Source organism: Vigna unguiculata, chromosome 3 (genome assembly GCF_037176805.1).
Source record: "Vigna unguiculata cultivar grain cowpea cultivar isolate G323 ecotype 2 chromosome 3, ASM3717680v1, whole genome shotgun sequence".
Taxonomy (NCBI): domain Eukaryota; kingdom Viridiplantae; phylum Streptophyta; class Magnoliopsida; order Fabales; family Fabaceae; genus Vigna; species Vigna unguiculata.
In genome coordinates, this window is record NC_140794.1 from 3,596,577 (window position 1) to 3,622,058 (window position 25,482).

The following is a 25,482-nucleotide window of genomic DNA, read 5'->3' on the forward strand; positions in this document are numbered from 1 at the left end:
TCCCAAGTTTGCTTAAATCTAGTCTCATTTTCATCCCTTTGTTAACATCCAAACCCGTATATGGAAAAAGTATTAAAACCTACACCTTATTCACTGTCAAACATTTTCCAAAAGAAAAATCTGATGAGGTTTAGTAGGTAAAAAACCAAGATAAGAGTCAAGGAGATGATTGTAGAAAAGAAAATAACATTAAAAGAATTTATTAGATGCAAAATCAATATCAATATAACATACAAAAACAACATATTACATGTTGACACGGTAGCCATAACCAATTGTTCTGTACATTAAATTACAAGCACACCAACAACATCTGCTGTTTACTCAACAAATGCTGACATACACTGACAGCTGATTCTTACCTTTACAAACACAATTCTCTCCCAAAAGTTCCTCAAATTCTTCCCATCATCATCATCTTTATACTGACATAGCTGACTAAACAACAAAAAGAGAACCCTAATTCAAATAGATAGTGTATATCTTTGGTGACTCTAGTCTGTGCAAAAGAATGCTTCTAGGCAACCAATGAACCAGTCATGCACAAGTATAATAAACCACTCTAGTCCATGCAATACAATTTGTCCGATTAGGAACTGGGTCCCCTTGTAACATTGAAAAACCAGCACTTGTTCTATGCAAGTTATCTTCACGAACAAGAAATCAAGGCTTGACTAATTTGTGCTCTTTTTAGTTTCAAGAGAGGAACCTTCTTTAAGTGCCATTTGGGCATCATTCTCCTTGCCCATTGCTAAAAGTGCAACAGCTTGTAAATAAAACGCAATATACCAAACGGGTGATATTACTTGGGCTTGCATTGCATCATTAAGTGCTTCATCAGCCATGTTGCTCATAAGATAACATAAACTACGACGTGCATAAACCGTTGGAGAAACCATGGTTCCAACATCAATGAACTGCGTTACACAACAAATCTATCAGTGCCACATCATAACCGGAGCAAAATTCATGAAAAGTGAAACTAAGTTACTCTTCAATATAATCAAGAGCCAAGAAATTACTAACCTGCGTATAGCCATCAATTGCCGTTTTAAAATCCTTAAGCCGAAAAGCAGCATCCCCTTTCTTCTTTGAGTCCAATGTTTCCTGCATCTGGTTCGTCCACATTTGGAATGAAAGCTGCTTGATGGGAAAATATAATAAAGAAATCGGTCAATCAACATGGAAAAACAAGTCAAGATTAGACCAAAATGTTTTAACTAAGTGTGCCAACAAAAAAATGAAGTTTATAAGTGAAAAACTCAATGTAGCACTAAGCCATTTTATGTTGTCTGATATGGCAGACCAAGTACAGCATACAATATTCCCTTCCCTTTCCCACTAAAGATCATACTACAAAAGTGTGAAACAGAGGACATAACAAATTACGAAGACTAACAATGAATTATTTCAGAGTCGATCATGTTACTTACACCATTATCAAAACAAACAACAATAAAAGTCTTGTCTCACTGAGGTTGGCTACATGGATTGCAAGACAGCACTGGATTCAATTAAAGAAAAAATACTCAAAGAGATTGGGCTGATTTGTTTGTTTATTTAAAAAAAATGTTCTTATAATAAAATAAGCAGTTATGTTTCTTTTTATGTTTTGTCTAATATGCTTAGTTTAAAGTAAGAAGTTTTTAGCTAACTTTAATAAACAAATCTTATCTGTTTCTGAAATAAGTGATTTATTTTTTAAATATTTGAAAAAATTTAATATAAATTTAAACAAACTAACCCTTTATTCACCACAAGGTTAACAATTTCTGCTAATGTCCTTCTTAGGCTCCTTACCCTTCTTACACGGTTCAAAACCATGCATTATATTTTCTATGTAGCTGCTAACAGTAGTCTTCTTCACACAAACATCTTAACCAAGTTTGTCACATATTCTCCAATCTCTGTCACATTAATGTCTCCAGCCACACATTAATTTTAACCTTCTCATTTTTGCTACATTCACATTTTTCTCGATTCTTTAAAGCCGAACATTCAATACCATTAAGTATAACTGGATATATAGTAATTTGATAAAACATTCTTTTGAGCTTGGCAGTTACTTTGTGATCACGACTAATTCTTCATAATCCATAATAAAAACACAGTCGAATGAAAATGAATAATAAACCAATGGCTTCAGGTTCTACAATTTAGATATCAAACAAACCTCAGTTGCTGCACCCTCATCGTCTTTATACCCCATTTTCTCCATCACCTCATGCAGGGCTGTCAGATCCATTCGTAGACAAGCTTCTCCAAGAGGTGTAAGGGGAAAAGTAGCTGCACCATCTGGTATACCCATCAGTACATGAGAAGGAACCTACAAAAGAAAAAACATCGATTATCAATTCCAACAATAAAAAAATATGGTCTAAGTGTCTTATGATTCTATTAAAATCTCATTACTAACCAATTCATTGTTATTTTCCTTTTTTACATTCCTTTAACCAATTCTCAACAAATAAATTAGAAAGTTAAATATTTTAAAATTTATTTATCTATTTACAACATATAAAATTTGAAGCCTTAAATGTCACAATTACATCTGTGATTCTGCTCTGTTTGATTGTCAAATCATTGATGTTTTACCATTCTCCATTCCTTTGTTGAGACATCCATATCTATTTAATTCTCACATCAGCAATTTGCTTGGTTCCACATCCATCTTTATGTTACTTAAAAATGCTAGTATCTACACCAGCAATGTATGATAATTTTTCCTTCATGGCTGATTGTGAGTTCCACACCCGATCAACAATTAGATTTAGAAGCTCATGGCACCTATACAACATGCAACGTTCGACCCTAGTTGTTAAACAAAAAGGGATTAAAGGGTTACTATTAATGGCATACTATTTGGTTATTGCACTACAAAATTTTCATGTTACGGGAACTGGAGTTTTACACCAACACTCATTTTTATACACTTTATTCAGAATTGCGTCCAGGATGACCTGGAGGTCATGGGTCATTCACTTAGGGCATACAGAGAGGACTTGTAGTCATTCTCTCTCGTATGGTTTGTACAGAAGCATAGGTCTAAATGGTCACAGAATACTTTATTGGTATCATTAAAGTTGTTCATTGTCCTACTGCCACAATAATTTCTTACAGAAGCACTTCCTATATTTTCCATTTTTCAGATTTAAATCCGTAGGACAAGCTTGAATTTTAGGGTGGGTTTTACTATTAGTTCAGAATGGAAAATAAATTAGAGACAGTCAGCCATGTGGGATTACTTAGATACAAGGGATGAACTACAAAGTAGGGGAGAATAAGGATGGAGGGGGATTTGAATTGTATAGATTCAGATTCAGGTATAGCTCCATTATAGAAAGGGGAAACCCTTTGTGAAAGGGAGATTCTTGGAAAAGAAACCTCGGTTGCTGTTCTGTTGTTTCCAATCAAGAAATAAGATAAACTTCTTTATCTATTTTCTATTCTGGGTTTTTCACATCGTTCCATAGCCTTTTTTCATACTTCTGTTGTGACACAGTAATTCTAGGAATATCAACTGGAAGAATTACAGAAAGGTAGGGGATTGAACCAAAAAGAATCCCGAACTAAAAGAAGATGCAAGAAGAGTTTGAATGAAATCAATAGTAAAAAAAGAGTTATTTACAACAGTAGCAGTTATCTTATATAACTGCTGAAAAACTAACTCCCTCCCACGTGGCACCCCAACTAACTACTAACAAACAGTTTCATAACAACTTCTAAAGTAAGGACTAGGAATTTATCTTTTGTGAGATTTATAGTTAAGATGTTTTTCATTTTCTCATTTAAAATTATTATATTGATCACTATACATCTTTTATGAGGAATACTTCAATCTATTTTTCATTGAATTTCTGAATCTTATGAATCAGTAAGATTTACAATTCATGGTTCAACAATTAGGTTTGTGTCCAGAATTTGGTCGGGATATTATTACTAAGACAGATATATTATTATTAAGACAGATATGCCTTGCGAATATAAATCAGTCTCAAAGGTTATGTTATCTGGTATATATCAACCACGTGTTAACCTTCTATATAAACCTTTATATAATAACATTTAGCAGAGAAAGTAAGAAACATCAGTCAAAAAGCAAATTAAAATCCTAGAAAAACCAGTCTTCAAGCATTATGCTATAGTTTATCTTCATTTAAAATTATTAAGTCCAGCTATCCTTCTGCTCAGACAGTAAATTATTCTGAACCACTTCCAAAACAGCTAACCTCAGAATCCTTCTGTAAAGGTATTAGAGCAGCAACCAGTGACTTTGGATTAGGACGCTCTCGTGGTTCAGATTGCAAACATAGAGAGGCCAGACGCACTAATTCAGTCCCATCATCATTTGTAAGCTCCCCTTCTAAGCAAGAATCTGATAGCATCTGAAGGTTCTTGTCTCTAATTAGGTCAAGGGCCTGCCAAAATTATGAACGTAAGTGTGTGTGTATGCTTTGAAGGAGATTATTTTGGGGAATTTTTTTTCCAAAAAGTTCACAAGAAGTAGTAAATTTTTCTTCAAAATAAGTCAAACTTAAAACACATTAAATGTTAGATGCACAACAAAATTTAAATAAAAATCAATACAGAACGCTTAGTACTTAAGAAAATAAAAACCACCATTCACAGGCACAGAAACCTTTTCTTTGTCCAAACAAAGGGATAAGTTAAAATTCTCAAACAGGGTACTTCTTATTTGATTTTATAGATTGGGTAGATGCACACCAAAATCTAAATCTAAATCAATACAAAATCATTGGTCCTTGTTCAAAGAAAAACAATCATACTCTATCAACCGGGGTACTTAATTTTAGCTAGACCAAACGGAAGAAAAAATTGATCAAAAGAAAGCTCAATTCAGAAGATAGACAACACTACAGGACAGGCCACAGTAAGTATGGTTTGCATAACTTTGAATCAAATAAAGAAACTCACATGACTTGGAGGAATATGTTTTCCACTGAGAAGGTCAAGCAATAGTGTGCCAAAGCTATAAGTTACACTCTCTGGAGTGACTCTGCCTGCATGACCAGGGAATAGGAAGGAAAACACAATGCCATTATATACTTATATTTATTACTTCAGAATATATGATATAAAATAATTAAACCATCATAACATCATATAAACAAATAATGTTTTTATATTTGGGGGAGATGAGAATTATATAATCCACTCAAGGCACATTTCACCGATAAAAATAAAGAAAAAACTCAGGGAACACTCATCTTGAAATCTATCACAATAAAAACAAAACTATTTCAACATGTTAATTTAGCCATGACACAAATAATCCCCCAAATTTGCTCAAATATCACCCACGACAATGTGAAGATGAATGTCCACAGAAATAACTCAGCAATTGGATTGAAAGTTTATGAAGAGAAGCATGAAAGCATAAAATTGATCTAAAAACAAAATTTGCAGAAGAACCGGTATGACTAGATAGTTTCACATATTCTTAACCAATGAATTCTTCTTGACAGAGAATAAGAAAACACTAATGATAATGGCAGTAGTCCGGGTCCAGGAGTAAAATAGCCAGAGGTATCATCTGAAAACATTTCAGCTCCAAGGGATATCATCACATTAGGTACTAATTACTTGAGCTCCAAGAGAGAAACTACTTTTACACACCATATGAACACTTTCCATAAAAATTGAACAGACAAGTTGGTTTTGGTTCAAGTAGAACAGCCAAAGAAAGGTGAAAGTAATGACAACCGAAACTCAATTATCATATCTGAAACAGATGTGATGAAAGAAGAAATGTCAATTATTATAACTAAAAAGTCTTAATATGAATGGTACTAAAGTTTTATCTCCAAGTACAGACAGAGAATATCAAGTAACAATCATTTTGTGATGAAAAATATTATCTTGTTTGATATGGTACCTGTCCTGAGATATTCAGGTGGAGTAAACGCCAAATTCGTACTATAACTTTTTCCATCTCGACTATTTTTCATCAAACCAAAGCATGAAAGTCTAGGATTGTAGTCCTGAATAACAAACAAGTGGGCGAAAGAAAAAGACGGTCAACATTTATTATTCAGGCTAAGAAACACAAATTTATAGCAGTAGCTTCCACTGTTCCACCTACTATCATTCCATTTCATTGCCCTTTAATCATGTAATAGGTACTTACTATCCACCCAGTCTTTGCCCACTCCGAGACAATGAAGAATTGAACAATGATTAACTCTACATCTAGGTTCTAACAAACTTATGATATCATTTCAAATTCTTCAAAAACAGTATATTTATATTTCCCACATTCAATATTTCTTTTTCCAATTATTTTGAAATAATATTTAGGAGTGTGAAATATAAAATTTTGAAGACAAGACCAGAATAAGTATTAATTTTCGGCTTATTAAGGGGGAATGAATTGTCAGTATTAAATGACGTTGATTAACTTTTAATGTATGGAATATCGTTTTATCAACTGTGATAAAGCTTTCCAGGATTACACCATACTGTGTGCTGGATAGCACGATATCATTTCAAATTCTTCAAAAACAGTATATTTATATTTACCACATTCAATATTTCTTTTTCCAATTATTTTGAAATAATATTGAGTGTGAAATATAAAATTTTGAAGACAAGACCAGAATAAGTATTAATTTTCGGCTTATTAAGGGGGAATGAATTGTCAGTATTAAATGACGTTGATTAACTTTTAATGTATGGAATATCGTTTTATCAACTGTGATAAAGCTTTCCAGGATTACACCATACTGTGTGCTGGATAGCACTTCATGAGGATGAAGACCGTTAACATACTGCATGCTCTGAGCACCACCTACAATATCTTAAACTTGAGTAATGAAGGTCATTCACAGATGAAGGAAATAAACTTACATCATCATAAAGAACTCTGTAAGCATTTAGATCATGATATAGTGCACGTCCTTTACTGGTACAGTACTCTAGAGCTTGGGCAAGGAACAATGCAACTCTCATTCGCATTGCCCATCTCATGGGCTGATTTTCCCCTAAAAAGTTGTGTAAAAAGTTGCTAAGAAAGCATCAACAAACCATAAAGAGGATGCGAGCATGAAGTAATGGCAACAAAAAAACACAGATACAGTTCACCAGGAAGAATTGAACAAATAAAAGAGTCATGACAATGAATTGCCTTCCTGGCAAACAGATTTTAAAGAAGCATGACAAGGGGGCATTCTTAATTACACCAGGTTGCTTTCAGCCAATGGCTTGATAAGAGTTTTAAGCACAAACAAGTGAATGCCAAAAACAAATGAAGGAAATTGAATTAGTTGTCAATTATGCACTTACAATGGAATAAATGTTTCGCCAAAGTATCATTGGACATATATTCTGCAACAAGTAACCTCTCGTCACCTTCACAGCAACATCCAAGCAGATTTACCAGTCGTTGGTTCCTCAGCTGACCAACAGCCCTGGCCTCCTCCTGAAGTGGGAAAAGAATGTTCTTTAATGAGCTAATAATGAATACTAAATAACATGCTTAAGTGAACAAAGAAAACCAATTTAATCAGATGCAAAAGAATTTGTGAAAACAGTGGATAATTTTCAACTGGTATTACAGGTAGAAAGGATGCAATATGAAAATGCTGAACAGCAAGACAAAGTATTCCGTAGAAAAAAGAATCAGATGTCACTAAGCCATGCATGACTTAGGAGGCGTTAAACCATGTATAACAGATTTATGTTGGACCATCTTAGAAAAAGGAACACACAAGTATGAAAGTTCTTTCAACAATCCTCTTAAGATTTCTGTGTGCCCTAAGCTGGACATGAGTGAGGTAAAACCAACAAATTGAAACATAATTGAAACATGGAATATTAAAATTAAAAATCTATAACATGCACACCAAAAATTGAACCTTTTCACAGCAAATAAACCAGTAAAGCACACTTAAAATGGACTACCTTACATATGTTTATCCTACACAGAAATGTAAATGAGCGAAAAAAAACAGTAGCATTTATAAAACTAACTAACTAACTAATGATTCCACTGAACCCGTAACCCTGATAGGACCAATGTGTCCTCCCTCAATGGGACAAGAATGAGGTAAAACCAAAAAAAAAAGAAAAAATAGAAGACAAATGTGCACGACCCGGAGTAACAACCAATTCAGCAGTTAAAAGTGGAAAAAAGAAAGAACATAAACCAAACAGATTGCAGCATTATTAAAATGTAAAAGCACACAAAAGAAAACTTTAATGTGCACTTAAAATAACAATCTAGAAGGAGTTGGCACATACATGCTCATCATGGACAGCTAACCAGGTTGATTGAAACCATTTGAAGCATAACATTTAAACAACTTAAAACACACTTAAATTGGACCTATTATATGTATTCATCCTATGTAACCAAATGATAATGCACAAAAACAACATACACACACGTATAAAACAAACTTTGGCATGTATCAGTCGTTCCCCCAAACCCATGGCCTACAGGATCTTTGTCTGCAGTTGGAAAAGAGTGAGGTAAAAACAGACAAAAAGAAATTAAAAGACATTTACGAAACAACATAATAATTGATTTAGCCTTTATAAATGACAAAATTTCTGTAAAGCCAACTGGAGAATCACAACTCTGTAAACATCTACAGTGTTGGAACCATGTTAACTGAAGTCAATGCATGAAAACAATATCAAACACACGCATAAAACAAATTGTTAAGAAAGTGATATTTAGATCGAACTCAATATCACAAAACTAGTTTGGTAAGATAAGGTTTGCACCATCAATATATTATAATTTGGCCATATTTCTAGTCAATGTGGGATTTCAAACATACTTCCCCATGCCAAGGACATCGAACGATCCAGCCAAGAACATCAAGCATGGGAATACAGGGGAGCCCACCAACACGTGGCAAGATAAGCCCAACAATCTCGCTATAATAGGCTCTGGTTAACTTTGATACCATCCTATGAAAGTGAATTTTAAATCTATCTCAATCCCACAAAACCAACTTGGTAAGATAAGGTTTGAACTCTTTTGTATACTATAATTTCACCATATCTCTAAATCTCACATCAACTAGAGATATGGCCAAATTATATAATATAGATGGGTAAAAACCTCACCTTATGAAACCAAATTTGCATTGAGTCAGACTTAAATTCTACTTTCTTAAGATGATATAAGAGTCTGTCTTTGTATATCATTGACGTGGGAGTGTATTAAAGATCCTACATCAACTAAAGTTATGGTCAAATTATACTATATAAATAAGTGCAAACTTCATCTTAAGAAACTTATTTTGTGAAATTGAATCACACATAGTTCACTTTTATAAGACAAACTAATATACAAATTAGTCATCCCCCTAATTCCCATAGCATATAGGAACTCTGTCTGCCGGAGGAAAAGAGTAAAACAAAAACCAACAAAAATAAATTAACAGACACATGCGCATGAAACAAAAATTAATTCAGTTGTTAAAAATAACAAAAGTTTGGTAAAACCAACAACAGAATTATGTCATTATAAAAAGCATAAACATACAAAAAAGTTGGTACTTGTAATGAACATGTAAAGTAACACGTATAATGATGCGTGCTTACCAAAAATGGCTGCGCTTCAGGCCAGGCATTTCTGTTGAACCGTTTGACTGCAATTCGCATCTGATTATCAAGTCTCCCTTTATAGACTACATTTGGAGCTTTTTCTCCATGCTCAGAAACTATATTTTCAACAGCAAATCCGGATGTAGCCCTCCTAAGCTGATCAATGGTGAATTCATGAAACCGTGGCAAGTCAATGCCCTCAACAGCATTGTCTTCGTTTTCTGAACAACAAATATAAACACAGAAACAGCAATTACTCTCAGAGCATTAAGAACAAAAACTAGGCACATTCAAACACTTACCACCGTCAACCTGATCCTCAGGAGCCGGATGACCATATTCCTCTGTACCCATGCAGCATGCTGTGTACTTAGAAAAGTCACAACCCATCCCAACCCTGTAACCCAGTGGAAAACTCCAGTTAGTCAAGATACTTTCCAATTACCCAAAAGCCCCTTTTAGCTTAAAACCGTATTAACCTCTCAACCTAACACCATCTTCAACTGCATACCATATCACTCACAGGATTACGTTGGAACAAGTTCGGTAGGCCTTCACTTACCAAAATTGAATTTTTTTTCTTTTCAACACTCAAAAAACCCTTTTAAATTAAGAAAACAAAACCCCCCACAACAAGCAGTTTCTGTACGGAGCTCGTCACAAATTCACAATTGAATGTCACCTGGGACCATGCTTAGCTCGGTAGGGAGAACCCAATAACAGTTAACAGTGAAAAAAGGACAGAAACTACCCAATAGGGAAATTATCAAAAAACAAGCATTACAAGAACGCATATCCAGCATATACGGCCAAAAAAACAAACCTTTCTGTCAGCAGCAAATCAGAGCAGTCCTGGTCAATCAACTTTAACGGTGCCTCCCTGAATTTCTAACGAAAAGCAATCAAATCAGCTAAAAGATGAGCTCCAAAACATTTATTTGCGTAGAAAAAAATAAAAATGCATTAGAAGAACACGAAATTGAAGCAGCAAGCAATGAAGCAAATAATTTCTTTTAGAAAAATCAGAGATCAGAAAGAAGCATGAAGAGGAATTGACGAAGAAAAAGCGATAAGAAGCATTGACGAAGCACCTCAGCAAGCGCAGGGATTCCAAACAGTCAAAACTATGAAAGACAGGGAAAGTGAAAGGACTTTGGTTGCTAGCTCTCATCTTTCACACCTTATATATGTATATACTGTGTTTTAATATTATTTGCATTCTCTATAATAAATACCCTCCTTAATAAAGGAATAAAAAAGGTTAAGTCAAAACTCAACTTCGTCAATCAAACTTATCAGTCACCAACTACGTTAATCAACTACTAATCTAGCTTCACCCACAACTTGTGATGCAAATGGGGTTTCATTACTTTTTTATTTCAAAATTATCTTTGTTTTTAGGCTTTACGTGTACATTTTAATTATTCATAATTAATGTTATTTAAATTTGAAAAATTAATAAAAAAATTTACACAAGAATTACAATAAACTAAAAAAATATGTACCAAAACCAAAACAAATAATTTGTCTTTGTAGAAACGACAAATAAGAGATCAAATAAATGATTAAGTTTGTATCATTTGATCACAAAACCTGTTTTATAATTATTTTTAAACAAGTTAACAAAATATTCTGGAACATGTTAAAAGTTTTGCATTTATATCTAGGCTAGAGAATTTGACCCTTTGAAAAAGTGTATGATCATGAAACATCGACTAGGTCATAATAAATTTTCAATCGGTAACTTGAATTATTTATACATGTATTCGTCACCGTTTAGTGCTTTCATGCCTAACAGAAAAAATGAAAATGGATCAAGTATATTTTTTTATCTCTATCACATATTCTGTCAATAAAATAAACAGTTCAGCTTAATTGTACCACACCATCATTTAACACAATAAATATAACACCGAATATAAAAATATGTGTATTTTAAACACTGAAAATATTGTGGACAAAAGAATAATAATCATATTTTAATAATCTTTTTCATGCTATTATGTTTTTTTTTTTATTTTGTCTCATTATTTTTAATATTTTTAATGAAATTTTATTGTTTTAAAAAATAGACCTATACTAATATTTTACTAAATTGATATATTTGTCTTTAAAGCGCATATTTCATTATGAAAATATAATATACAATCTTTTTGAAAAAAAAAAAAACTCGTTTATGAGGCTATTTTATTTTTTCGAGTTGTAGACGGTGTGTAAGGCATACAATAAAATTTATTATATTAAGACAAAAATAATATTCAAATCTATGAAACTATTTTGTGAAGCTTGTTTGTTTAAGCTTTTTTTTAAGGTTTTGACACAACTTAAAATAGCGGTGTTAGTATAAGCAAATATGTCCATTGTATTTTGAATCGCAACAAATATAATAAATATCTTGTCAACTTTTGCTATCGTTATGGTAATTTATACTTGGAGTCTTATAACAACTTTTTTTTTTTTATAGAAAGTCATAGGTGGCAACTAAAACATTATTGCAAAAGTTAGAGGTGATTACAAAAAAAAATATTTGTTTTTTTCTCTTAATTCCGTTGAGACAAAAGAATAATCAATAGTGACTCCAGATATAATACTTATAATTATTTGTTGTTTAGTGAAACCTTTTATAATTTATGAAAAAATTAAACTTAATTAATATTGGATTAAATTAGTATAAATATTAAAATGTTTATTGTTGTACTTGTAACAAATTCTTGTTGTCTTTTTAAAAACAATTTCGACTTTAATAGATAATCACCTCTTAATTATTGACATCATTATTTTACTGTAAAGTGTCTTTAAACTCTATTTTTTCCTTATAAAGCTAGTTCATTTGTTTTCATAACTTTGTACCAAATAAAATGTAAAGTTGTTTTTGTGTTTCATCCTATAAATTCAATTGTTCTCATAATTTTTTTTTCCTTAAGCAATTTCACCCAATCATCTTCTTCCTTCATTGTTCAGACAAATTTTGTTTTTTTCACTTACCATAACACTTTAGTTATCTACATATGTCATTCACACAAACTCCTTTGTCATTTTTTTGTTTTCTATATTAGAACTTTTGGATTAAACTTAATATGATATTCATAATCATATTGCTCGTCATTTTTAACACTCATATCCATATTTTGAATAGGTTGTTGAATTTGTTTATTGTCAATTACACACTTATCTTCTTTGATTATAATACACTTTCACCTTATAAATTTCTTCAATGGATTGTTTTTTTTTTTTTGAATTTCATATCACAACTTCTTATAAGTTTTTTCTAAACAAGATTATGGAACTTGTAATAGACTTTATCATTGTCATAAATAATTAAAAAAAATTGAAAATACATGATCTTCACTCAAATTAAACTTAAATCTTTCATCCTTTAGAACATGCACAAATATCTTTCGAACAAAAATCCTAAATTATTGCACTTTACATTATTGTTAAACGAACTCCATTTGACACCACATGATCCAAAATAGCAATAATACTAAAATTAATATAATACATTGTGGTATACAATGTCTCACCCAAAAATTACTAAGGCAACTTAACTTCATACATGTACACCCTACTCTTGCACGCTCATATTCTCCATTAATTCATTTAATTAAGAATTTTGGGAAAAGTCTTCTTACATGCATTGCCAATGCTTTTAGTAAATATTAAAATGTCCATGATATTTACCATCATTGTTAGTATGAATGTGTTTTAGCTTTTGCATGTTAGTCTCTCAATCGAAAAAGTATGAAACTAACATCTTAAAACAACCATCAACAAAGACAACAAAATAAAGTGCACAATTAATATTCTACTTATAGTGTATCACAAACGTTTGAGCTCACTAATCCAAGGTATTCATATTTTATAGAAAAAATATACTTAAAATATACTTCGATTTACTAACCAATGCAACGATAACACTTATCCAACTTATATTTTTCTTTTCCGATCCTACAATCACTTCATTTGTGCTAAAAAATTTAGTACTTTTTTCAAACAAAGTATTTGATGATCTTAAGCTGTCTCCATATCCATACTATTCATATTGTATTTCACAACCAAAGTTTTATTCCAACGCAACTTTGAAATTTTATTCCCTTTGGCTCCAATGAAGTTAATTTTGGTGAGTTTTCATTTTCCAAAACCAAACAAGTATCATAGTTGTTATCATCAAGTACTTGCAACAAAAACAAATTAAAATAAACATATGTAACATTTTTATTTTCTCTTAGCAACAAAGGTTGGTTTGCAAGCACACATCACCAACATTATTAATCTTATACATGCTACCGTCACCAATCTTAAAAACTGTAAAACTATTCAAATTGTAAGAAGCGGATGACTCCTTTCTAACTATAGTATGTTGTATAATATTACTAAAAATTGTCAAAGTACTATTTCAAATACAAGGTTAATTGAATCATACACATTTATGTTGTGTTTGGATTGTGGTATGGATTTGGGAGAGTGAATTTATGTTGATTTGAGTTAATTTGTAGGTGTATATGATATTGTTTGAATAAAAAAAAATATAGTATGATTTGAGTGGATATAAGTCGACAATTTGTGTAGGATGCAATTGGTAAAATTTAATATTTTTTTATTTTTATTTTTAATAGATTAAATTATATGATTACCATTTTACCAATGTAAATAAGAAAAATGATATTAAAATGAAATTAAAACTATTATTTGAAGTTAAAAAAAATATAATTTGTTGATATCATCATTAATAATCTAAAATAATTTATTAATATATTCAATAATAACCTGAAATAATTTATAATATACACTATTTAATTTGACAAATAAAAAATATCTATAGTTATATTTAAATTTATTTCATTTTATAGAATTAATTCATTTTTTTTTCATATAACATTTTACAAAATCACATTTTGAATTTCTCACTAATAATAATAATATAATTATTATAATAATAATACTATTATTATATAATATTATAATAATTATTTATTATCAATATTAAAAATAAAATGAATTATATATATATATATATATTAATAGATTAAATAATAGAAAGAATCACATAAATTTAACATGATGAAGTAATTTTTCTTGTATATCTCTTCGGTTAAGAAAGTGTTAAAATTTGGAATTCAGTCACAAATCAACACTTCTAATTTCTTACAAATAAATTGAACAAAAATGTTCGCAGGTTGTTTTTCATATATGTAAACAATACTCATATATAACCTATCACAACATAAGAGTGATAATATCTTCACTGATAGAGTTAAATCATCACCATTTGACTTTTAGGTGTACCAATGTCCAGTTATTTTGTATGGTTCCCATTGTTACTGATAACATAAATTTCTCAATTTGTCAGCCAACATTGTATCTTCCTCGTCATCTTCGTATTAAGTGCATCATTCTTTTCCGTCTTAAAATGAATGTCATCACTAAAGACGATACTATTCATGGAAACTTAAAATGTCTCCCAATAACCATGTAGAGTTGAGAATAGAAAAGAATAATCCTAACATGTCATTATTTAATTTTATACCTGATGTTAATTATTAATTAAAGGGTCCTAATAAATGACTAAACTAATTTGCAATGGGAGTTCCTACCTTATATTTCAATTTTATAAGAAGAATTACTCAAAAAGTAATAATTTGTTATCTCTTAATTTATAAGCATATATTAATTAATTAAGAAAAAAATATTTATTCGCCTAAATCAACATATCGTTATTTTCAGTTTTTATTTTGTTTTATTATAAGTTTCCATTTTTTTTTATATTTTAATAAATAACATGTGGGTCAATTATATTTTACATCGGTCACATAATTAAATTAATTTCTTAACTAATTCCAACAATTATCTAATATTAATCAAAGCCTATTTTAATTAATCAGAACCTTAATACTACGCAATTTCATTTCCCAATTTTTTATTTAACATTAAGTGGATATAAATTTAACGCATACTATTCAAATCAATTCATATTACCAATCACCCAATTTGTATTGTATTTTCTTTTTTGTCTAACACAGGCTTGAATAGTATGACTAAAAAAACAGCAACTTATTCATTAATTTAGTTATAATTTGATCACAACTACAATATACGAATACGAGTAGAACAAGGAATACATAACTACTTTCAACTATAGGAATAGGACACAAGAAAAGGAAAAATTCAGATGATAAAATAATGTTTAATATATTTTAGCCTACGAACTAATTTTGTATAGTTATTTAAATAAATTGAAAATTTTGCAGGTAATTATGACTTTGATTGATTACTTTGATATTTTATTAGAATGTGTTTGTGTTTGGTAGAGAGAAAAGAAAAACATGTGACAAATAAGAAATAAAAAGTGTTTGTAGAATGAGAATGAACGGTATAGGTTATTTGTGAATTTATGAGAAAGGTCAATAATGGCTACGCTTTATTACTTTGAAATCTCAAAAGAGAGCACAAATGTTTTACCTTCAAACAACTGCTACGACTAAAAGCTAACTGGGTTGATTCAACAAATTAAGAGAAAAAAAAATAAAATGATTTTTTTTTTTTTATAAATTAAAATCAACTTGTAAATAAGCTTAGTTATAAAGAAAACTATCACTGTTAAAAATAGTTTAATTTCTCTATTGAGTTTTTTTATCTGTTTTTTTATGTGTTTTTTAAAATATATATTTTATAGTAAATTGAAATTTTTTTAATATATTTTAAAATATTGAAATTAATTAAAAACACAGCAGAACACAATAAAAAAATTTAAAAAAAAAACAATAAATCATTAAAAGCACCAAAGAGGGCCTTTAATTAAGAAATAATATATGAAAAATAATTATACTTCGTTCTTAATAAAAAAAAACTCAACCATTTTCTTTATTGTCATCCGTTATTTATTTATTTATTTATTTATTCACTGTTGTTCATGTTTCCTATTGACAAATTGACACCACTAAAATTTATATGTATGGCAAAATAATATTTTTTATGCATATATAATTGTATTTTCATACATAAAATTGCATTATTATTTATGAAAATAGTAATAATTTCAAATAAAATAAAATTATAATGTATAACAAAGTTCTTAAATTAGACTAGATTATTTGACCGACAGATTCACTACATTTGTTCTGACAAAGTTTGTTATTAATAGACGCTCCATATCAACAACATTAAAACAGTATTATTTTTAAAGCTCAACAAACTAAATTTGAAACTGAAACCTACTAATAAAGCAAGAACTGAATTTAGATTACGTATATGAATCTTGTTTGTGAGTAAAAAACAGAGTTTATAGCAGTTAAAAGACTTTTATGCTCCGTCCCTCCGAAGCAAGGGCTGAGTACCCTATGAAGCAAGGGCAGTCAGAGAAAGGACATGAGGTTTTGGTACTTTGGTAGGCCACACTTTCCCTCCAATGCCCACATTTTCTGCCGTCCCTGTTAGTCTTCTTTTCTTGTCATGTTTTTTTTTTTTTTTAATCTCTCTCTTTGCCTTCTTCGTCATGCTCACAACACAATTAACTGACAAAGCCTCTCTTTTTTTTTTTTACCCTTTTCTACACCCATCTGTTTCACTCACACTTCTCCACTTCACTAACCCCACTTTCTTTCAAAAGCTCACATTTTTATTCATCTTTCCCCTTCTCAACTCCCAACTCTCACCCCCTTTGTCCTTTTTCCCCTTCCCCCCCTGCATTCTTCTGTCAAAACCCTAGATATCAAATCTGGGCTTTTTGTTTTCTTAGTCACTTCAGACAGGTCCTTGAACTGCCAGCTTGCAAGTCTGAGTTTTCTGTCTGGAATCCAAACTTCTGGGGTTCCTACATTATTTTATAGACACAACACAATTTTTCCTTGTGAGCTTTCTCATGGATTTTCTGTGGTGATAGTGTCTTGAGTTCCTTTCAACTGGGTAGGGGTGTTTTTTGTTTGTTTTTTTTTTAATTTTAATTTTAATTTTTTTTTTTTTTGTAGAGGGGATGTTTTAGATTCATATAAGTAAACAAAACCCTTGTTCCAGCAGACACTTTGCCGAGTCTTTGAGCCTGTTACCAGTATATGTAAAACTGTGTGTTTTAGATCATTTTATCTTTTCAGGGGTTAAAATCACATTTTTTCATCGTTGTTTGTGTCTTTTCACTTTAGCATTTTCGCCTATTTGTTAGTATAAGGAGTTAGGTTTTGGAGAGTTTTGGCGTAGTTGCACAGGCAGCAAGTAAATGCATGGATGGGAGAGAGGTTATGGCATTTTCTGGTGGCTCAGCTTCATATTACATGCATAGAGGAGGGGTTGGAGGGTCTGGTTCTGGATCACTCAGTGGTGGAGGGGAGTTCCAAGCTGCCCCTGGGTTCAGACCTTTATCAAACCCTGGCATTCAAGCTGAATCAAATTCAAGGGGTCAGGGAGGTGGTTCTGTAGGGTCTAGCTCCATATTTTCTATGGAGCCTCCTCAGGGTCGTGCCAATTTTAACCATGACATTGGCATTGGCAGTGGGGCACCTTCAAGTGAGCCTGTTAAGAAGAAAAGAGGGAGACCCCGTAAATATGGTCCTGATGGAACAGTTTCTTTGAGGTTGTCTCCAATGTCTGCCCCCGCTAACTCCACCCAGGGTGAAAATGCAACCACCCTTTCTCAGAAAAAGGGAAGAGGGCGCCCACCTGGATCTGGAAGGAAGCAACAGCTAGCTGCATTAGGTGTGTTTGTGTGAAGATCTTCATTTCTTGTTTATAGTATGTGCAATATGGTTAATGATTTCTGGATGGAAATTCACTGTTCAGTATTTGACTATTTGTGCTCTGATTTTGGGTGCAGCAGTAGATGCTTTAAATTTCTGATAAATGTTGTGGTCAGTTTCATGCTGTTAAATTTCATTTATTAAATCGTTATTAGCAATTCAACAGTAAGAGGTGGATGACGGCTGTGCTCTGGTATTGCTGAAATGTATTTTAAAAAGCATTATTTTTGTGTAGCTGTTATTTTCTATTTCTAGATGCATTATACTGGTAATTTCTGTTTCTTTGTTTCCCTAGTTATTTGATATTATTTTTCTTATGATATGATCACCCGCTATTCTTAAATTCCTCTTCCAAATTTTTTGGAAGTAAATGTAATTGTGATGAAAGGATTTCCTGGAGACGTATACAACTGCTTAATGTTGTCATCATCGTGATCTCTGGTGTTTATCATGTGTTGTCACTGTCTACAGGCAGTAGTTCACATTTATGGATTATAAATTAAAATAAAAAGTTAGATGCTAAGTTTTACACTTTTAACCTTTATGTTTTGGTAGTGACTAATAGTTGTAACTAGCTATAGTTTTGTATTTAGTTTACTTATTTTCTTGAAAGTTGTTGGACCTTTAACATCTGTTGTTTATTGTATTGCAGGTGAATGGATGAATAGTTCAGCAGGCTTGGCCTTTTCACCTCATGTTGTCACTATAGGAGTTGGGGAGGTATAAACACTGTTCATACGCCATACCGATCTTCATATTATTTTGTTCTCTTTCTTCATCCTGAATGTGAAAAATGTTGTTGAGGGCATTGTATGCCTTAGAGCGGATGTATTTTTCTTAAATGCTTCCTCTTATGGGCTAATTTTGTTGTAACTCTAAACTCTTTGTTGTAATTGATATCAACACAGGAAAAAAAGTTTGCTCAATTTGGAAAATATACTTTATGTGATTTGAAGACTTGTGGTCGATAGTCCATAATTCACACAGATCTAAAAAGCATGCATATTTAAAAGCTATAGTGGGGAGAAAACCGTTTTTCTCTACCAAAGATAATTTTCCTTCATTTTTATTCAGAATGATTTCATAATTATAATTTACTCATTATGACATGCAATCCAAATGGATGGTTTATATAATTGGAAATCATTGAATGTACACATGGAGGGAATTTTCAGTGACTGAGTTTATCATAGTAAATATAAATCAGTGAAGGTTACTCTCTATTTAAAGATGCTTGTTGAATACATGTAATACTGATGATTGATGATGATGCCGCTTGATATAAACATCTCATTTGGTTTTCAAATAATAAGTGTAATTATTAATATAGAAGTTCCTTTTGAACAATCAATTTTCATTGTTGCAGGACATTGTGGCAAAGTTATTATCGTTATCTCAGCAGAGACCAAGGGCTCTTTGCGTTTTGTCAGGCACTGGGACAGTTTCTTCAGTCACTCTACGACAGCCTGCTTCTACCAATGCCAGTGTAACTTTTGAGGTTAAAGCACTAAATTGTATTCTGCTTAAAGTGCCTATTGCCTAAGGTCGTTCTTACGATGTACTGGGAAACTTATTATATTTTATAAATTTTACAGGGACGATTCCAAATACTATGCTTGTCTGGTTCTTACTTGGTTGCTGAAGATGGTGGACCCTCCAATAGAACTGGTGGCATTAGTGTTTCACTTTCTAGTCCTGATGGTCATGTTATTGGTGGTGGTGTTGCTGTGCTTATTGCTGGGAGCCCAGTGCAGGTATCTTGATTCTTCTAAAGCCTGCAGTATGTTTGTTGCATGATTATCAGTATGGAATGATTAGTGGGATGCAATGCTTTGCAATATAGATTGTGGGTTGTATTGTATCAAATGTGTTTTAATTGCACATCAATCACGAAAAATGCAAATGAATTGTCTCTTTATCACCTATTTAACTTCACAAAGCTATTTATGTGTGGATTGATTTCTTTTGTTAAATGGTTCATAGAATTATGCTTATTATTGATCATGAATCTTACAATTCTCAATTCCATATCGATTTGCCATTCAGAAAATGAACCTTCCAATTTATGATCTGTATCCTAATTCAACACCATGCTTGGATTGGAAGTTCTGGTTGTTATCAACTTTGCTTAATTGCTTTTTCACATTGTTAAGGCTGAAACAATATGACAAAACAAGAATTTGCATTGAACGGTTGGGACAATAGATATTAGCGAGATTGGGATGCTCAATAATACAGTTTCTGATGTAGCTTAGGCCTGTTCATACTACTAGAGTTTCCTGTTCAGCAACGGGAAGTGTGTAGGGACTATATGCTTCTCAATTTCTGCATCAAAAAACAAAACAACATCATAACCCTGAAATCTAAAAGGTATATAGATGAATGAAAGGCTTGGTTTGTTACAGGTGGTATTGTGCAGTTTTGTGTATGGTGGCTCAAAGACAAAGCCTAAACAAGGGCTCACTATCACAGATGAAAGTGGTGAGCACCCTCAGCATAATGACAAGATGGCTACTCCAGCCAGTGCTCCACCTGGTCATAATCAAAACTACCTCCCTTCTGGCGCACACATTTGGCCTGGATCTCAACCGGCAGAGCTGAAAAACACGCAAACCCACACTGGCATTGACCTGACTCGTGGGTGAGGATTTATCTTGGAAGGAATCTGTATATAACTGTTGTACATGAACTTGAGTTTGCGAGCATTGTGACTGTGCTTGTTGTTATCCCCTTTTGTTGGGTGACAGGTTTGCACTAACACATGCTGCAACAAATGATTTATTCGTGATTAAGTGATGATTCTTGGTATATCCAGAAAAATGTCTGTTGAAATGTTCATGATATTGCACATGTTTGGTCGACAATTACATTAGTGTAGTACCTTTGTGAATTTGAATGCAAGTTTGTGGGTTTAGATGGATGACTTGATAAGTTTATCAAATAAAAGACTTTTTTTTAACCCTTTCTACACTCTAATCCAAAGCAAAATTCATTGGGATGCATGTTTTCCCGAGATGAATTTGATGAGTTCTGGGATCCCTCGATGTGGACCACTGATAATGGTTCACATTACTCCAATTTCTTAGTGGACTGAGCTCAATTATTTGCCTGTCCTTGGCCCTGGCATTTAATATCTCTGCACAGTGTGCAGCTTAATAAACTGAACAGAACATAATTGTGACTGCGCTGGACCTAAAGAACTGTGATACTTTGACAATTTTTTTTTTTTGGACAAAGTTTGTTTTTCAACACATACCATATTAGTTTTTTCTTTTCAAGTCACATTGAACTTTTCTTTTATTCATTGAAGTGATGTTGTGCATACTACTTGAAAATGTATCAGAATTGTTTTAAGGAAAAAGATAAGGGATAAAGTTTTTATTTATAATTTGCTAAAATAAATAGTGTATACAAAATGTTAGGTTGTGTATTATTGTTATTTATTAAAACTTCTATTAATAATACAGTTTTGTTTGGTTTAATCAGTTAAAATAGTTTGGAGGGAACTGTTTGTACATGTTGAGAAGACAAAGAGGCTTAGTTGCCTGGTCAAGCTCTACTATGCAAATCAGGTCTTTGATTGCTCTTTTTTGTTGTGATGAGAAATCCTTGTGAATACTACATTCTACGGTTTTGCTCAAACAAACAGATCTTGAATATACTTATTGAAATGAATAATCACGTGTGTATGCTTTAATTGTAATTTGGGTTTTTTATATTTTACCAACACAAAAAAATCTCCTAAATTGTTAAAAATATGATTTTATATTCTATATAAAGTTTGATAGTAACGACTACATTTGATGGCCAACAATAAACATCAAAACAAATACCGTTCTACTTCTCATTTGTAGACTACTTTTATATAAGGTAAAAGCATTTGTATGTAATAAAAATAAGTTGAATCATAGGAAATAAGACGCAATTAGCCCTATTTGCTTTTGTATCCTTGTAGATTTTATTAAGTAGTGTTATTTACGGTCAATGAGCTTCTCCATGAATTAAACAAGTATGCAAATAAAGTTATGTGAATTTTTCTTCAACCGACCTTATACAACTTTTTCATATTTTGGCATATGATTATACATGTTCTAGATTTATGCTCCCATAATCCCAAGAAAGTATGCATAACCAGACCAGACATCAACATGTGTTGTCAATGGGAATAACCAAATCTTGTTCAGCTGATAAAACACGTTTATGCACAAAATCAGATTTTTGTAGGGTAACATAACAAAGTGAATACAAGATCCTTTGACGTTCATCACACCCTCTCCTTCCAGCTGAATCCTCTCCTTCAGACAACACCAAGTAGCTTAAGGATGTCTCGCTGTCATAAGAATTAGAGGAAGCATGAACCATCTGATTTATAGCATATTAACAAACACAGAGAATGCAATTTTTACCTCAAGGCTAAGAGGAGATGTGGTGGGATAATAGCGATCCACCACTTGCCCGTCCTTATCAACTAGAAACTTTGCAAAATTCCACTGAATATCATCCCCAAATATTCCCCACTTACCTGACTTCAAGAATTTGTATAAAGGAGCAGAATTGTCCCCATTCACTTCAATCTAGCACAGTGACAGAGAGGCGAATATATATAAAGGATGTCAGATTTCTTCAAAAAATCTGGAAGTTCACAGATATAGAGACTAAAGCAGATGAAAATGTTTATTTGACCTTCTTTTCCACACACGAGGAGGTTTAATATTGATAATAGATGACCAAGAAAAAAAATGGACCTCATGCCTCAGTAACCAGAAATCTCACTCAGGGCAGTGATAAGCATTAACCAAATTGCAGACGTACAAAATCCATACTATTTAATCTTCAGCATAAGTATCACAAAAGAGTTGGAATTCGAAATAGAGTATCTGAATAAAATTAATTGGCACTTTACTATTTGGGTTCAAACTGGATGATTAAATGCAAGCTTTCCGAGCTAATATGTTCATCTACCTTATCAAAGATGGGAAATTCAGATTTAAAGCGAGTGCAGACAAACTCCTTAATTTGATCATTGCTTCCAGGTTCTTCCTCCCCAAATTGATTACATGGAAATGCCAGAATCTCCAGCCCTAATGAAGCCATCAAATCAAACTCATCCATATCTATTAATAAAAAACATACTCGGAAAATAATAAAAGGAAACACTCTGCTTCATACAGTAAAGCATCACAAAATCAATCTCCACAGGCACAACTCATAGATAGAGCCAACCTGAATTTGGCAGAAATGAAGTACATAAAGCCCTGGAAGCGTTATATAACTACAAACCTTTGTCTTTGTACTTCTCATATAGTTGATTCAACTCCACATAATTTGAGTTGGTCATGCCACTGCCTCAACAATACCAACCAAACAAGAACTATAAATATTCTCACGCGATGACAACTTCAGAAAGAATAATCATTGATATAAGGGGGAACAAATTCCCGACGATGAAATATATAATAGCAAAGAGGGATAGCATACCATTTGGAAGCAACATTAACAATGACCAATACTTTTCCCTTGTAAGTGACAAGATCAACATCATCACCTTTAGTATCCTGCTAGTGAACGAAAAAACTCGCAAATCTTACTCATTCAAGGATTAAAATGGTGTTTTTTTGATTTTGAAAACAAGATTAAGTGATACTCAAGATTTTAAACCTAATCTAGTAACGGTATAGTAATCTTAAATAAATAAAAACAAGCTTGTGATAGAAGAAAAAAATGCGATTTAAGGTTACAGTGAAAGCAAAGAGAGATAAAGTAGAAACCTTGACGGTAAAATCGTATACAGAGTTTGGATGGTTGGTGGGTTGAGTGGCCATGGTGTGGTGAAGGTCGCAAAGAGAAGTCAACAGCTCCGATCAGAGAGTGAAGAAGCTGATGAGTTTGGAACCCAACCCAATCACCACACTCAGCGAGGTTGAAAACTTGTGTGGAATAGTTTTCTACTTCACTTTTTCTGAGCTTTAAAACCTTTTCTATGTCTCAAATTCATCATAAATTCTTTGTTATTTGACAATTTTAGAAGAAATAACCAGAGAATCTAATTCATACATTTACAAAATAAAAAAAGACCTGATCTGTTCATAAATACTTGAAGAACATAAAAAAAATGCAAGCAAGCTAAATTTGAGATTCTAAAACTGCAAATAATAAAAAAATATTGACATTACTGAGAAGTCGTGCAAAGTATTTATATTTAATACATGTGATAAATTTTAAACGACAATGAACATTTGATAATAGCAGTAAGAATAAATATTAGGCTTAAATACCTTTTTTTCTCATTTTCGTAGTATTTATTGCGAATGATCCTCATTTTGACATAATGTTTAAAATGATCATCATTTTCTACCGAATATTTAAAATGGTCCTCATTTTCGCAATTCGTGTTTTATTTGGTCCTTTTCTATAACGCGGTTTAAATCATTAACGGAGCATTGTACATGTGACACAGTTTGTATTAGGGTCGTGTACTGTACAGGTGGCTAAATTTGTCAATTTAGGGGAAATTTTGCAATTAGGGAAATTTCTTTATCTTCGTCTTTCTTGATCTCGGAATGAAGTGGACAGTCAAGCATTGTAATGCATTTGGACTTCCCTTAAACTTCGTAGAATTTCACTTTTGTCAAACATTGATGTAGTGCATTTTGATGAGGATGAATTAATGTTATGAATTTAACTTCTTCCAGACTTAGATCAATTTAATTTTTCCCAAGCTTAGATCAATATCACGCAATGCTCATATGTCATTTCAAACATGTTGGGACTAATATTAACATAATCAAACTAATTCATTTCTTCATTTAACAATAGTACAAAACATGGACTTCAAAATCATTAATATGTCTCATTTGTGTCATGATGATGACATCTTTTCATCAACACCACCAATTGAAAAAGTTGCAGCCCACATTATCGGAACCACCACTCTGTAAATCAATCAACCAAAAAATAAAACCAGTTTATTATTAACACAAAAATAAAAACAGATTGTACCCAAAATTTTCTAACAATATTATTTGGAGTTCTTGTCATCCTCAAAGTTGTCATCTCTCCGCAGCTACAAATCGGGGTTAATCCATTTCTCGTTGAACCACCAACAGTGCACAAAGTGATAACAATTGCCTCCAACTCCAACGACAACAGAGGTAAAGGAAGAAGATTAAGACCATAA

The 25,482-nt window shown here is 32.1% G+C and overlaps 3 protein-coding genes across 5 annotated transcripts; 1 reads left to right on the forward strand and 2 right to left on the reverse strand.

Annotated features, from left to right (window-relative positions):
- Positions 1 to 184: 184 nt before the first annotated feature.
- LOC114178077 (serine/threonine-protein kinase BSK7-like) lies at positions 185 to 10,800 on the reverse strand. 2 transcript variants are annotated; one of them, XM_028063774.2, is made up of 12 exons: positions 10,671 to 10,800; positions 10,403 to 10,467; positions 9,882 to 9,976; positions 9,577 to 9,800; positions 7,303 to 7,438; positions 6,868 to 7,001; positions 5,897 to 6,002; positions 4,936 to 5,021; positions 4,230 to 4,418; positions 2,174 to 2,326; positions 1,027 to 1,140; positions 185 to 917 (listed from the first exon to the last, which is right to left on the reverse strand). In XM_028063774.2, the coding sequence occupies exons 3-12, from the start codon at positions 9,967 to 9,969 to the stop codon at positions 675 to 677; spliced, it is 1,473 nt and encodes a 490-aa protein (XP_027919575.1). In that variant the 5' UTR covers positions 9,970 to 9,976; positions 10,403 to 10,467; positions 10,671 to 10,800; the 3' UTR covers positions 185 to 674. The 2 variants fall into 2 exon arrangements, with proteins under 2 accessions (XP_027919575.1, XP_027919574.1); XM_028063773.2 differs by having other exon boundaries at positions 10,403 to 10,459; positions 10,671 to 10,771.
- A 6,295-nt stretch (positions 10,801 to 17,095) lies between these two features.
- Positions 17,096 to 21,225, forward strand: LOC114179462 (AT-hook motif nuclear-localized protein 5-like). The gene is made up of 5 exons (XM_028065811.2): positions 17,096 to 18,264; positions 18,958 to 19,025; positions 19,672 to 19,803; positions 19,901 to 20,059; positions 20,711 to 21,225. The coding sequence occupies exons 1-5, from the start codon at positions 17,793 to 17,795 to the stop codon at positions 20,948 to 20,950; spliced, it is 1,071 nt and encodes a 356-aa protein (XP_027921612.1). The 5' UTR covers positions 17,096 to 17,792; the 3' UTR covers positions 20,951 to 21,225.
- A 1,092-nt stretch (positions 21,226 to 22,317) lies between these two features.
- Positions 22,318 to 24,347, reverse strand: LOC114176364 (putative glutathione peroxidase 8). Of its 2 annotated transcripts, none has more exons than XM_028061395.2 (6): positions 24,074 to 24,347; positions 23,784 to 23,860; positions 23,586 to 23,647; positions 23,268 to 23,386; positions 22,712 to 22,879; positions 22,318 to 22,635 (listed from the first exon to the last, which is right to left on the reverse strand). In XM_028061395.2, the coding sequence occupies exons 1-6, from the start codon at positions 24,125 to 24,127 to the stop codon at positions 22,603 to 22,605; spliced, it is 513 nt and encodes a 170-aa protein (XP_027917196.2). In that variant the 5' UTR covers positions 24,128 to 24,347; the 3' UTR covers positions 22,318 to 22,602. The 2 variants fall into 2 exon arrangements, with proteins under 2 accessions (XP_027917196.2, XP_027917194.2); XM_028061393.2 differs by having other exon boundaries at positions 23,784 to 23,863; positions 24,074 to 24,343.
- Between the last annotated feature and the right edge of the window lie 1,135 nt (positions 24,348 to 25,482).

Excerpts from the sequence above, each read along its gene's own strand:
- LOC114176364 (XM_028061393.2), bottom strand. The coding sequence starts at position 24,127 with ATGGCCACTCAACCCACCAACCATCCAAACTCTGTATACGATTTTACC. Across the intron at positions 23,387-23,585 it reads TGAGAAGTACAAAGACAAAG|GGCTGGAGATTCTGGCATTT; the intron begins GTTTGTAGTTAT and ends TGGCTTCATTAG. Across the intron at positions 22,636-22,711 it reads CATCTCCTCTTAGCCTTGAG|CGAGACATCCTTAAGCTACT; the intron begins GTAAAAATTGCA and ends TTCTTATGACAG.
- LOC114178077 (XM_028063773.2), bottom strand. The coding sequence starts at position 10,750 with ATGAGAGCTAGCAACCAAAGTCCTTTCACTTTCCCTGTCTTTCATAGT. Across the intron at positions 6,003-6,867 it reads ACAGAGTTCTTTATGATGAT|GACTACAATCCTAGACTTTC; the intron begins GTAAGTTTATTT and ends TTTGTTATTCAG. Across the intron at positions 2,327-4,229 it reads CTTTACAGAAGGATTCTGAG|GTTCCTTCTCATGTACTGAT; the intron begins GTTAGCTGTTTT and ends TTTCTTTTGTAG.
- LOC114179462 (XM_028065811.2), top strand. The coding sequence starts at position 17,793 with ATGGATGGGAGAGAGGTTATGGCATTTTCTGGTGGCTCAGCTTCATAT. Across the intron at positions 19,804-19,900 it reads ATGCCAGTGTAACTTTTGAG|GGACGATTCCAAATACTATG; the intron begins GTTAAAGCACTA and ends TAAATTTTACAG. Across the intron at positions 20,060-20,710 it reads TTGCTGGGAGCCCAGTGCAG|GTGGTATTGTGCAGTTTTGT; the intron begins GTATCTTGATTC and ends GGTTTGTTACAG.